Source organism: Leucopleurus acutus (assembly GCF_964270905.1).
Source record: "Leucopleurus acutus genome assembly, chromosome: 5".
Lineage (NCBI taxonomy): Eukaryota > Metazoa > Chordata > Mammalia > Artiodactyla > Delphinidae > Leucopleurus > Leucopleurus acutus.
Window position 1 is genome coordinate 121,756,081 of NC_139147.1, and position 14,856 is coordinate 121,770,936.

The 14,856-nt window shown below is 37.9% G+C and overlaps 1 protein-coding gene across 3 annotated transcripts in view; it reads left to right on the forward strand.

The window, feature by feature from the left end:
* Positions 1 to 14,856, forward strand: part of TFDP2 (transcription factor Dp-2) — a 166,649-nt gene that overhangs the window by 25,532 nt on the left and 126,261 nt on the right. For all 3 annotated transcript variants that reach the window (XM_082840246.1, XM_082840247.1, XM_082840248.1), the window contains exon 2: positions 13,760 to 13,878. In XM_082840246.1, the coding sequence (XP_082696372.1) occupies positions 13,864 to 13,878 (15 nt within the window). In that variant the 5' untranslated portion in view covers positions 13,760 to 13,863. The remainder of the gene's footprint in view (positions 1 to 13,759; positions 13,879 to 14,856) is intronic.

The following is a 14,856-nucleotide window of genomic DNA, read 5'->3' on the forward strand; positions in this document are numbered from 1 at the left end:
GTGGGGGGCTTTCTCTAGTTGCAGCGAGTGGGGGCTACTCTTCATTGAGCTGTGTGGGCTTCTCATTGCGGTGGCTTCTCTTGTTGTGGAGCACAGGCTCTAGATGCGCGGACTTCAGTAGTTGCAGCATGTGGGCTCAGTAGTTGTGGCTCGCGGGCTCTAGAGCGCAGGCTCAATAGTTGTGGCGCACAGGCTTAGTTGCTCCACGGCATGTGCGATCTTCCCGGATCAGGGCTCAAACCCACGTCCCCTGCATTGGCAGGCGGATTCTTAACTACTGTGCCACCAGGGAAGCCCTCCAATTAATTTTTTTAAGATGATTACTCAATTGTCTTGTATCCTATTGCTATTTATTGAGTAATCTACCTAAACCATTTATACCTAACTAACATGAAGTGTCAACTTTGATATATACTAAATTTCTTTGTAGATTTAAACCTATTCTTGCACTTGTTTTTTGGGTCCATCCATCTATACGCTTTTGCATTTACAGTAATATAACATTTTAATTGTTGTAACTTTATAACTGGTTTTAATAATTAGATGGGGCTAATCCTTACTCTGTATTTTCCAGAATTTGTGTGGCTGTTTTGCTTACTTTTCCGTGTAAAGTTTTTTGTTTTTGCCCATCCCCTACTTTATTGTCTATCCATTAAAGAAATTTTTTTTATTGTGGGTAAAATACACATAACATAAAACTTACCACTTTAAGCCTTTTTTAGTATGTAGTTCATCATATCTATAACTCTTCATCTTGTAAAACTGAAACTCTATACACATTAAACAGCAGCCCCCCACTTCCATCCCCTGTCCCCCAGCCCCTGGCAACCACCGTTCGGTATACATTCTGACTGGGATTTTGCCTCTACTCTGAGTACTTCATGTAAGTAGAATTACAGTATTTGTCTTTTTGTGACTGGCTTAGTTTGCTTAGCAGAATGCCCTCACGGTTCATTCATGTTGTAGCATGTGTCAGAATTCCCTTCCTTTCTAAGGCTGAATAATATCAGCCTGGGGGCAGATAAATTGAGAACCTGAACAAAATGGATGATTTTCCAGGAAAATATAAACTACCAAAAACTCTCCAGAAGAGGTGAAAAGTCTAAGCCGTCAGGTTACCATAGGAAAAATAAAGTTGTCAAAGGGTTGCCCATCTAAAGAGCAACTGGGGCCGTACTCTTACAAATAAGTTCTATCAATAAGAAAACATTTTAAGTATTTATTAGTAATTATTATTAATTTTGACTACTAATGCCTTTTAAGCAAATGCTAAAATATGCTTTTAGAAGCTTTGATAAGGTTTAACATGCATTCATTATACAGTCTTGTTAAATTCTCATTATAAATATTAATAAGAGAAAATGATTAATATTTAGTAAGATTATATTTTATGAAGAATGCATATGGAATCTTATCAAATGCCCTTTCAGCACCTATGGATATATTTTTCATTAAGTATCATTAAAGGAACAGTCTGATTAAAGAATAATAAGAAAGAATGTCTGTTATTACCACTCACCACTATTATTTAACATTGTACTGCAGAAATCAGCTAGTGCAATCAGAGAAAAGAATGATAGAAGTATATAAAGTGGCTGAAGAGGTAAAGTAATCATTACTTACAGATGATCTGACTGTTTACAGAGAAGCCCCAAGAGAATCAACTGGAAAGCTCTTTCAAACAAGTGATATGGCAGATTACAAAATTCATACTCAGAAATTCACAGCTTGCTTTTTTTTTTTTTTGCGGTACGCGGGCCTCTCACTGTTGTGGCCTCTCCCGTTGCAGAGCACAGGCTCAGTGGCCATGGCTCACGGGCGCAGCCGCTCCGCGGCATGTGGGATCTTCCCAGACTGGGGCACGAACCCGTGTCCCCTGCATCGGCAGGCGGACTCTCAACCACTGCGCCACCAGGGAAGCCCCTCAGCTTTTTTAAAAATGGGAAAACAAGAGTGTTTTGTATTACTTGTATGTGCTTAAAAGAAATCTGGGGCAGATACAGTAGAAACAAAGTACTTTGACTGTCCATGCAGGGGTATAAATGGGGCAGATGGGAAATAGGCAGATGGGCCAACAACATCAGGAGAATAACATTTCGCTGTACACCTTTTTGTACTTTCTGGCTATCTTCTTTTAAAAAATTAATTTATTTTTAAACCAGTGTTAAATAAATCAAATTAAAAATATGTGATAGCTCTAAGTTGATAGAGGGCTCATATAAATAAGACAAATGTTCTTTTTCTAAAAAAATTTATTTATTTATTTCTTTGGCTGTGCTGGGTCTTAGTGGCGCCATGCGGGATCTTTGTTGTCGCATGCAGGCTCTTTAGTTGCGGGATTGTAGGCTCTTAGTTGTGGTGTGCGAGATCTAGTTCCCTGACCAGGGGTTGAAGCTGGGCCCCCTGCATTGGGAGCATGGAGTCTTAACCGCTGGACCTCCAGGGAAGTCCCAAGACAAATGTTCTTACCGTCTGCCAGTTTTCTAGAAGTCTCTTTTAATTAATTAATTAATTAATTTTTTATTAATTTTTATTGGAGTCGAATTGATTCACAATGTTGTGTTAGTTTTTTTAATTAACTTTTATTGAAGTAATACAGAAGTTGATTTTAGATCATTTTAAACTATATAATAGTTTATATTCTTTGCCATTTATATACAATACAAACTTTCTTAAATGTTTTTAAAATCTTAAATTACTTTAAAATTAAAACTGCTTGGAACTCATCTTTTTATGATATCATGGAACATGTATGTAGTAACTTTATTGCAAGTTTTGGTTGTATATGACCTTGTGCAAGTTATTTAAGCTGACTCAGTTTTCCTTCCTGTAAAATGGAGATAATAACTATTCTGTAGGTTATTTTGGGTAATTATATAGTAAGTAGCTCTTGTGATGATGCTGGATATAAAATTGTTTCATTTCCATTTGGATATAGATGAAGTATTTATATAAGAACAGTGCTGGGTTTTTTGGGTTTTTTTTTTTGCAGTACGTGGGGCTCTCACTGTTGTGGCCTCTCCCGTTGTGGAGCACAGGCTCTGGACGTGCAGGCTCAGCAGCCATGGCTCACGGGCCCAGCCGCTCTGCGGCATGTGGGATCTTCCCGGACCGGGGCACAAACCCATGTCCCCTGCATCGGCAGGCGGACTCTCAACCACTGCGCCATCAGGGAAGCCCGAACCGTGCTGTTTTAAATGAGGATTAGAAACTGTACTGTTTTCTTCACTGATTGCTTCCTTTTTTTTTAAGCTTTTTAAAAAATTAATTTTATTGGAGTATAGTTGCTTTACAATGTTGTGTTAGTTTTTACTGTACAGCAAAGTGGATCAGTTATACATATACGTATGCCCAATCTTTTAGATTTCCTTCCCATTTAGGTCACTACAGAGCATTGAGTAGAGTTCCCTGTGCTGTACAGTAGGTTCTCATTACTTACCTATTTTATATAATCAGTTGCTTCCTTTTGATTGCCTCCATTTTTCTTTTCTTCTTGGACCCTTAGGTGAATTGAACATTTTACACTTGCATAGTTTTTTGTACAATACTTTGTCTGTAAATTATATTAATACCCAAGTGATGTTTTAAAAACTCATCTAGTCTGTTGTGATGTATCAAGTAGGGATAAATCTTAACATTTGTATTACTTATCTAGAGCTACATTTATCTGGAAACAAGACTTTGCTAAAGAGCATATGGACAACAGGTGATCTAATCCATGCATTGTGCATAAATTGATTAATGGTTGAAATTTTGGCTTGCACCACTTGATAAAAGAAGCTTTCTATTAGGTTCTTGGCAGGATCTTGAAATGTGATTTTTTTCTAAATTTGGGTAACTTCTTCTGATGTTGCTTGTTTGGTCAGGGCAGAAATAAGTTTTCTCTCTTAACTTTTGTTTTCTGTAATTAAGAACAAATAATAAATGTTTTGATCTATGAAAATGTTTTAAACAATAATATTCCTTAGGTTTTATTGTGAAAGCTTGTATAAGACCATGTCATTAATGTGGTTTTGCCAGGGAATGAGGGAGGATTTTTTTTGTTTTTTTTTTCCTGCGGTGCCACATGGTTTGCAGGATCTTAGTTCCCCAACCAGGGATTGAACCCGGGCCACGGCAGTGAAAGTGCAGAGTCCTAACCACTGGACCACCAGGGAACTCCCTGGGGAAATTCTGTTTCAGTGAATTTACTTGGTAAAATATAATATGTCTAGTTTTCCTTAGTATTAAGCTGCCAGTTGTCAATTACTTTGTCAATGTACTCACCTATAGCAGTGCCTAACCCATTTGCTCCCTGAAAATCAAGATAAGCAAATTTACCGAGAATTTTATGTTAAATAAAATCAAGTGAAAAAAGGCCTGTGTACTTGAGTTACTGACAAGTGCATAGGTTTTATGAAAGCTAATTTGAGAGCTGGGGACTTTTTTTTTTTTTTGGCTTATTTCTGAGCTTTGAGTTTTGTTCTAATAGGATAAGGTGTTTGTTAGATACATGAATTGTAGATGATGAATATACACTTACCTGGTATAGTCAGGAAGTGAGTGAATATTTCAGTTACCAAAGAATTACAGAATATTATAGGTGATATTACCAGTTTTTCAAGAATTAGAATGCACGTAATTTGTACTTAATCTTTGGTGAATGTAATTTAGTATCTCTGGTTCAGATGTTCGGCTCTTAAAAATCTTTCCAAGGCTTCCCACTAATTTAATTAAAAAGACAAGAAAAAAGTAATGTCCTGCATGATTGGGCCTCCAACCTTATCTCTCAGTCTTTCCTCGTCTTGCCCTTTGTTTTCAGGTACATAGATCTTCCTTCAGCTACTGGAACTTGCCATATGTTTTTCTTCCTCTGAGCATTCCCCTGTCATGTTTGCACCCTCTGGCTGTGAGGTCCCCCTCTCTCTTTGCCAGTGGTTTACTCTGTTTGTCTGTTGAGCTCAGCTCAAACTTCACTTCCTCAGAGGAACCTTCTTTAAAACCACCAGAGCTCCAGACCCTTGTTGTACGTGCTTCCTTTGCATCTTTTTTTTTTGCCTCTATAGTAGCACTTATAGTAATTGTAATTACATAGTTAATTGGGAAACATTGTTGAATGCCTACCTTCAGAGTTAAAATGTAGGCTCCATGAAAGCAGGGACCGTCTCGTTGTTTCTTGAAGTATCTTTAATGCTCAGCCTACTGTTTGACAAGCAGCAGGCAGTCAATCAGTATTTACTGAATAAGTGAACCAATAAGTAGTGCTCAGACAACATTATTCGTAATTTCCCTGCACATATGTAGAAGACTCTGTTAAAAGTTGTTACTGATTGCTTGTAGTATTAACCAGTTTTTATCATTGTATAGCGTCCTGGGTGAAAGCTTATGTAAACCTGGACACATTTTTTTTCAATTAAAATAGGTGAACAATGAACATAAAAGCAATTATGTTTTTCTTTTTAAGTGTAAGATGTTGATGGTTTCTTAGAAGGGGCAGCTTGTAAATTTTAACTCTTGGGACTTCCCTGGTGGCCCAGTGGGTAAGACTCTGCGCTCCCAATGCAGGGGGCCCGGCTTCAGTCCCTGGTCAGGGAATTAGATCCCGCATGCCTGCCACAATAAAGAGTTCTCATGTTGCAACTAAGAAGTCCGCATGCCTCAACTAAGAGTGCGTGCTGCAACTAAGAAGTCTGCATGGCACAACTAAGAAGTCCGCATGCTGCAATTAAAGACCCAGGTGCCACAACGAAGATCCCGTGTGCTGCAACTAAGACCTGGGGCAGCCAAAAAAAAAAGAAAAGTTAACTTTTGCGTACTGTTCTTTTCACCTTAAACATCAGTGAAATTAAATATACCCTATTATAAAATTTTTCCCAGTTTTTGAAATTAATGAACATAGATATAATGCTGGCTCCAAAACACTTTTTGTTCATGACAGGAAAGTGACACACACATTCTGCTATGTAGCTTAGTGGCATTTCAGATGTGTGAATGTGTTCAATGTTTATATGTTTTCTCATTTTCTGCTACCAAGTCATATTAAATGAGATTATCATATATTATTAAAGCATGAAAATAAATAAAATATTGAGTACATAATTAATTTAATGAATATTTCTTAAAAAGCAAACAAAAAACAAATAGTTTTTGAGTTCCAACCATGTGCCAGACACTGGGTATATAATAAGTGAAGAAAATGGATAGGGTTGGGAATTTCCTGGAGGTCCAGTGGTTAGGACCTCCAGGGAATTAGGAGTGCTTTCACTCCGAGTACCTGGGTTCTATCCCAGGTCAGGGAGCTAAGATCCTGCAAGGCGTGCAGTGCGGCCAAAAAACAAACAAACAAAATAGATAGGGTCCCTGCCCTCATGGGATTTACTCTTCAGTTGTAGAGATGGGCCACAATCTGATAATCACACAAATAAATAATGACAACCAAATGTGTACTATGAAAGGAGAAGGTAGGAGAGCATTAACTGGAGACTCCTGACTTAGTCTGGGTAGTGGGGGAAGGACAGTTTTCCCTGAGAAAGTGACATTTGAGAAGAGATCTGAAGGAAGGAGCGTTAACTGCTGGGGAAAGTTCCAGGCAGAGAGAACAGAATGTGCAGAGGCCCTGAGGCAGGAGAGCCTGTCTTTGAAGAACGGACGGGAAGGCCAGTGGACCTAGATGAGAGAAGGATATGGGAAAGTGTTTCAACACAGAGCTGGCAGGGTGGTCAGAGAGCAGATCAAACACTGAGGATTGAGTCACTAAAATGTGATTACTGTCACCAGTGTAGATATGTAGGAAATCTAAATGTCCATCAGTAGGTGACTAGTGACATAAGTTATGGTGTCACAATGTAAAGGAATACTATATAGCTGTAAAAAAATGAGGAAGTTTACTACCTACCCAGAAAAATAAATGTAAATTTAATACTGAAATTTAAATAAAGAACCTTTAAAAAGGGGAAAAACCTGACCCAATGATATATGATTTGTACTATATGAAAATAATTCTTTTGGTATAGTAAGTTATCCTTTTATATATGGATTTATTGTAATAGTAATTATGTATTTTGTTTTATTTTGAGGATATATTTATTGTATTTCAAGGCAAATATATTTTACAAATTAGCATAGTAGTTAAGAACATGTCTGCTGGTCTAAGATCCTGACTTCATATTCTGGCATTGCCATTTACACAGTTGATTAACTGGGCAAATTACTTCAATTCTCTAAAGCTCAGTTTTGCCATGTGTAAGATGCGAACAGTAATAACATTTACCTGATAGAGTTGTGATATGAATTGAATGAGATTATTATAGGTGAAGCACTTAGATGTGCTCATCACCTAGGAAAAAGTTACATACTGTCACTTTTTATGAAAATATCTTCTCATTAATACCATTTATCAAAAGTTAGAGTGCAGAAAGAGAATACTGAAGAAAGTTATATCAAAAATTTATGGTAGGGCCTCCCTGATGGCGCAGTGGTTGGGAGTCCGCCTGCCGATGAAGGGGACGCGGGTTCGTGCCCCGGTCTGGGAGGATCCCACATGCCGCAGAGCAGCTGGGCCCGTGAGCCATGGCCGCTGGGCCTGCGCGTCCGGAGCCTGTGCTGCACAATGGGAGAGGCCACAGCAGTGAGAGGCCCGCGTACCGCAAGAAAAAAAAAAAAAAATTTATGGTAGTTGCCTTTCAGAGGCGGGATTATGGCTGCTATTTGTATCTGTTTTATTGTTGTGTATATTTTCCAAACTTTGAAACGTGAGCATGTATTTAAAATTACTATTGCCTTCCATTGAAATATGCTGGCTTTGCTGAAATTTAATTTTTAGTAACATCTTTTTCAGCAGTGTGAGAAAGTCTACAAACCCCGATTCAAGTGATGTTAGTTCTGTAAATGTATTCATAATTATTTTTGCTTTCTTCCTTATATTTTGATTAACGTTGTACCAATTTAAAAGGCTTTGTGCCCACAGCTGCTAAGTTGTGATTGGAAAGGAAAGGGGCTTGCATTTTGAGACCATCTGTGGGAGTTGAATTGTCTGAGTCTGACAAGAGATCATGGCAGATGGTGAGGTCACTAAGATTGACTTTTTGAGCTTGACATAATGTGTGCATGAAGCTGGAAGAAGAAATCTGACTTAATTTTTTACCCAACAGTAGAGCATGGTGACAGGAAGAGTACAATTGTTGAGTCTGGATGAAACATAAGGCATCAGTGCACATGACTGGTTTATCTTTGAGAATCACCAATACTGCCAAAGATGGCAGTTTCTTGAAACATTCAGTGCTGCATTTATTTACTTTCTAGGCCCTTGATTTAAGTCATATACTGCAAATGAAGACAGTGTAAAAGAAAGATAAAAGCTTTAAAAATACTTAGAAATGTATATTTTTAATTAAAAGGTTATAGGCTATCACTCAAAGCCTGTACAGCATACTTCTTCATTTTTAATTGAATGAAGATGTCTGTTGCAATCCCATTTCTTTTTATAACATTTATCTTAATGTAATTTTATATCATTTAAATTACACTTGAAGGTTTATGCTTCCTGTTTCTGTCATCTACTAGGACGTCTCCAGTACCTGGATTCGTGTTTTGCCCATAGTGGGTATTCAGTAAATGCTGGATAGATAGATAAATTAATGAAGGAAGTTATTGCCGACTCTTGTTAATTTTAGATGAGTTTTTCTTAACCACAGTTAAACACTTGTTTTTTCTCCTTTAAACTTGGATTTAAATGTAATAGCATTTTACCACATTTAAATGTATTTATCACTTCAACTACATGTGAATTAAGTATTATTTATTTTGGAGGAAGAAACCTTAATTTGTCATGAGTCAGTGAACCACTTTTTTCTTTAACATTGATTACCTTTTGCTAGGCAGTGTCCTAATTATTTTCCAAGTCTTGACTCATTTAATTAAGTAGATGTACTAATACTATTTTGTAGATGAAGAGATTGAGGCACAGAGATATTAATGTAAATGTGCTCAAAATATTCATGTACTTTGGCTCTATTTCAAACTTTTATCATTTAGGTAACATTTAGAGGTTGCAGTTTATGCTTATCTTTGGTGAGAAGATGCAAAGGGAATTCTAAACAAAATTATGTTTTGTCTTATTAAGCTCAGTTAATGTGGCTACAAAGTATTTTTATTGGTTGCCTCCTGTTACAGTGTGTTGAAATAGTAACACCCTGTTATTTCTTCTTGTTTGCATGAGTAACAGTGTCACTCAACACCCTGGCCCTTAGGAAATATAATCCCATACTGAACACTGAGTATAATAAGGAAGCAGATGCATGGAAACAAGGAGCACTAGCCATTACAAGCATACTCTGGAAACGAAGAAATGGGGAGGGGGGAAAACGGCATTTACTAGCTGAATCTAGTAGCCCAGCCCAGTGATGGTCTGCTTATATTTCATTGGCTAGAATTATGTCATGGTCAACCCATCTGAGGGGGAGACAGAATGTAGTAGTTTCAGTTGGGCATATTACTACCTTCAACTTCTCCTAAGGAAGAGGAGGAAAATGATATTGGGTAGGCAACAGGATCTGCCTTAGGTAGATACAGCAGGTTTCTAAAATTTAGCAAGTACTTTGGGTAGAAAAGAGTCTATTTTGTTGTTGTTATAACTATATTTCAATGGGTCATAAGACCATCTAAAAATATTTAAAACTGATTTTTTTTGGCTGTTTGGAGTGTTCAGTGTTTATGTATTTATAAATTGGAGGACATTTGTTACATTGCCTTGGGTGATACAGTTGCTTTTCACTTTGACACAATGTATCTAACTTACTCCTAATGAAACAGCACAACTCAGATGGGACTTGAGTCCCAGATTGGGACTTGAACCCACAAGTTGCGACTCAAACCCAGCCAAAACCCAGACTGGGACTCTAACCCATGGGCTGGGACTCAGACCCAGCCGAAACCCAGACTGGGACTTGAACCCACTGTCTTTTAATTGAGATCACACATCTTGTCTCAGGATGTAATGAAGCTCAGGTTCTTTATGTCTAGTCACAGAAAGAATTTAGTGAGAGGCAAAGTGATAAGTAAGAAGTGGATTTATTTAGAGAGATACACATTCCGCAAACAGAATGTGGTCCGTCTGAAAAGGTGAGAATGGCCCTGGGGAAAACACACTCCACAGAGTGTGGGCCATCTCAGAAGGCAAGAGGCCCAAAAATATGGAGTGGTTAGTTTTTATGGGCTGAGTAATTTCATAGCCTAACGAGTGGGAGGATTATTCCACCTCTCTTGGAGAAGGGACGGAGATTTCCAGGAATTGGGCCACTACTGTCCACTTCTTGGCCTTTTATGGTTGGCCTCGGAACTGTCATGGCGCCTGTGGGTGTGTCGCTTAGCATATGCTAATGTATTACAGTGGGCCTGTAATGAGGCTCAAGGTCTCCTGGAAGTCGATCTTCTGCCCTCTTGGACCTAATTGGTTCTAACCTGTTTTATGTCGTAACCTCAAGGGCTATGTCATTCTTTCAAAGGTTGTGCCCTGCCCCCTTCCCTCCTGTTTCACTAATATAGCCCTGAAAAACTCTGTATACCTATTTTTCAAATGAGGACACTGAAGCTCAAAGAGGTTAAGTCACTTATTCAAGGTCACACAGCTAGTAAGTGTCAGAGCTCAGACTGAGCCTAAGTTAAAAAAAGAAAAATCATGCTCTTTTCACTCTGCTACACTGCTGCTTATTATATGTCTACTTCAAGCAGGACACTTAGAACCAGTTGTTAATTTTTTTTCCCATTTCATTAATTCTTTTTTTAAAAAAATTAATTTATTTATGGCTGTGTTGGGTCTTCATTGCTGTGCACAGGCTTTCTCTAGTTGCGGTGAGCGGGGGCTACTCTCCGTTGTGGTGCGCGGGCTTCTAATTGCGGTGGCTTCTCTTGTTGCGGAGCATGGCTCTAGGCACGTGGGCTTCAGTAGTTGTGGCATGTGGGCTCAGTAGTTGTGGCTCGCGGGCTCTGGAGCGCAGGCTCAGTAGTTGTGGTGCACAGGCATAGTTGCTCCTCGGCATGTGGGATCTTCCCGGACCAGGGCTCGAACCCGTGTCCCCTGCATTGGCAGGCAGATTCTTAACCACTGCACCATCAGGGAAGCCCCCTATTTCATTAATTCTTACTCTTCTGTTTCTTTTCTTCTTTCTTTGAGTTCCCTCTGATCTTTTAAAAAGCTTTTAAGTTGATTACTTAATGAATGAAGAGAAATGGAAATTTACTTCTAAGTACTATTTCAGCTGCACTTTACCGTTTTTTTATTATTGTTTTCATTGTCATTCAGTTCTAAACATTTTAAATTTCCTTCTCTAATTCATGGATTGTTTTAGCCATGCTATAGTTTTATTTTCTAAATATACAACTTTAGAAAAAAATGACTCCTAATTTAATTTCATTGTGGTCAGAGACCATAATCTGTATAATATTGTCTCTGAAATTTGTTGCTACTCCGTTGGTGATTTTGTATGTGGACAAATTTTGTAAGTCTGTGCTTAAAGAGATGTTTCATATCTGTTAGCTACAGAGTTTTATGTAGATATATTAAACTTGCTTAAAATATTAATCTTCAAAATGCAATACTTACATTTTAGCCTTAAATTCCTTAGTGTGAATATGTCAGGTAGTTTGGTGAATGGGATGTCATGAACTTGTGCTTTATTATTTACGTCATGTTTGTAACACTGAAGAGGACATAACAAGTAACTGATAAATGTGAAGCAGTTCCATTGTAGGAACTTGATTTTCATATTAGGTCATGACAGACGTGAACAGATCTGCAGCTACAGTGGGAGAGCAAAAATCACAGTCGTAGTGCAGGTCTTGCTTGGGTTTTTAAATATATGTTTTCTTTATCATTGAAAAATTACATTGCTTTACTGAAAAGTAAAAACATCTCCCCACCCCCCCAACCCCCAACAGTTTGACTTGTAGATTCAAATTCTAGCAGAGAAGGCAGACATATGGAGCCTCCATTTCTTTAAGCCCCTATTATTTATGGCCTTTTTGAGGTGAAATTTTATTTTATCCTTCCCCTTGAATGTCTTATAAAAGTTTTAATTTTGAAATTTTTTTTTTTTTTTTTTTTTTTGCGATATGCGGGCCTCTCACTGTTGTGGCCTCTCCCGTTGCGGAGCACAGGCTCCGGACACGCAGGCTCAGCGGCCATGGCTCACGGGCCCAGCCGCTCCGCGGCATGTGGGATCTTCCCGGACCGGGGCACGAACCCGCGTCCCCTGCATCGGCAGGCGGACTCTCTACCACTGCGCCACCACGGAAGCCCAATTTTGAAATAATTTTAAAATAAAAGTTGCAGAAATAGGGCAGAGACCTCCTGAGTACCCTTCACCCAGATTCACCAATTGTCAGCATTTTGCCACATATGCTTTATCACTCCCACTTTCTCCATATATAGAGATTATATATTTTTTTCATCATTTGAAAGTAAGTAGCTCCTATGATACCCTTTCACTACTAAATATTTTGGTATATTTTTTCTAAGAATGAGGACATTTACTTAAAAAAAAGAGCACAATCCTCTGATCAAAAGCAAGAAATGAAACAATACAGTTATCTAGCCTGTGGACCATGTTTTGATTTCTCCAATTGCCCTTCGTCTTCATAGCAATTATTTTTTGTGGTTCAGAATCCAGTCCGGGATCATGCATTAAATTTAATTTTCATATGACTTTAGTCTTTTAAAATCTGGACTGTTTCTTTAAGCCTCCTTTGTCTTTCATGATTCTAATTTTTTTTAAGAGCTCAGGCCATTATTTCATAGAATGTCTCTCAATTTGAATTTCTCAGTTGCTGCCTCATGATTAGATTTAGATTATACGTTTTGGGAAATACCTCAGAAGTGATACTGTATCCTTTGCCGTGCACTTGAGGAGATGCGTGATGTTGGTTTATCTCATTGTTGGTTGTCATTTGGTAGCTTTGATCACCTTGGATGAAGTGGTATGTGCCAGGTTTCTGCACTGTAAAATTGGAATTAAGAGGTATTTTGTAGGGAAATATTTCAAGACTATGTAAATATCCTTTTGCTCACCAACTTTCAACTACTAGTTTTAGCATCTTTTGGTGATTCTTGCCCAATCCATTAATATCACAGTGTTTACAAATCGGTAGTTTTCTAACTGCTTCATTTCTTTATACATATTAGTTGGCATTGTATTGCAGAGAAGAGCTTTCCCTTCCTCCTCGTTATCTGTTTCTATCAGTATGGACTCCTGGATTATTATTTAATGGGTTTAGAATCTGTTCTAGTCTGTTGCTATCAGTATATACTTAGGTGCTTAATTGCCCCTTTAAACTGGCTTAAGTTGTCCCTTTAAGTTGTAGACCCTTTAAGCTGGCTCCTGTATACTTTTCATATGTCTCCATCATTTTTTCGAGCCCATACTTACTTTAGGTACAATACGATGTTCTAGGTTTATCTTATACATTACCTGCCCAGTGCTGGGAGTGGCTGTTTCTCCAAGAAGCCCTGGTGTTGCTTTCAGTGGATTATCTAAAACAGCACGGTATAATATTTCAAAGCCCAGTCTTTGTCACTTCTTAGCTGAGTTGATTTGGTCAAATTATTTAACATCTCTAAATCTCAATTTTTATCTGGAAAATGAGTTAGAATGGTACCTATCTCACAGTGTTGTTGTGAGGGTTAATTTAGATAATTTAAAGAAGAATGCATGCCACATAGTAAATATGACATAAATGTTGCTTATTATTATTATTACATTATTATTCCCTTTTTTCCCTTTAACAGGATGTTCTTTTAAAGAATATTGAAGACGAAGTTTTTTGTTTTCTTTTGGTTTTTTGTTTGTTTTTTAATGGCTTTACAGAATTTTAAATTGAATACAATTTGACATGACGGCAAAAAATGTAAGTATCTGTAAATTTTTAAATGTAAGTATTTAAAAAATGAGTTGTACTTTTTCGTATGCATATTTGCTTTGTCATTCTGATTAATGAAATTCAGTTTACCGGCGTTAGTTGATCACTGTTTTTGTTCCTGCAAAGAATGAGATAGTAAACTTTAACACTGTTGAATATTGTGCCAGGTTGCTCCATCTCAACAGCTGCAAAATTGCTATCTCCAGGTTTCCCACTCCCCCACCCCTCCTGTTTTGTGTGCTGTGATAAATTTGTTTTGGTGCTTGCTGGAGACTTACTTGGCATTATTGAGAAAAATCACTGTTTTCTTTGGCTCACATTTTTTCTTTTGGATTTACTCTTGGAAGTGTGTACAGTCAGATGTTATTCAGAAGAAGCTTGCTGTCCTCCATGAGATGATTTCTGAGGGAACATGAGACTTAGTTTTTTTGGAGAAGTTATTTCTGTTTTTCTTTTGCTTAAGGCTCTCACTTCTGAATCTACTTCCTTTCAAGTTACATTCTTATTATCACCCTGTATCAATGGATTTATTTCCAGTCATGGTGAAGGATTATGCCAGAAAAGAAATACTACAACATATAGGGAAATAATTTATTATAATTACTGTTCCCAGATTATGTTGGAATATTTGATTACAGGTAACGGAAACCAGCTTGGGCTACCTTAAACAAAAAGGGAATTTATTTTAAAGATAGCGGACGTCTCAGGGAATTCAAGAGGAGGAATGTAGTGGGTCCTCAGAAAGATCTGGGTCCAGAAACTTGAAATCTACCAGGAATCGAAGCAGTATTTGGTTTCCATTTGTCATCTCTATTTGTTTCTGTGCATTGGCTTCATTACTCTCTGTCTCTCTGCAAAGCATCTTCCTCAGTTCTTAGTCAGCATCTTGATCTGCTTGTTACAGTACCAGCCTATTCAGAGAGAGAGAGAGAGAGAGAGGGGTGAAGGAAATGGGGGCAGGCAGCC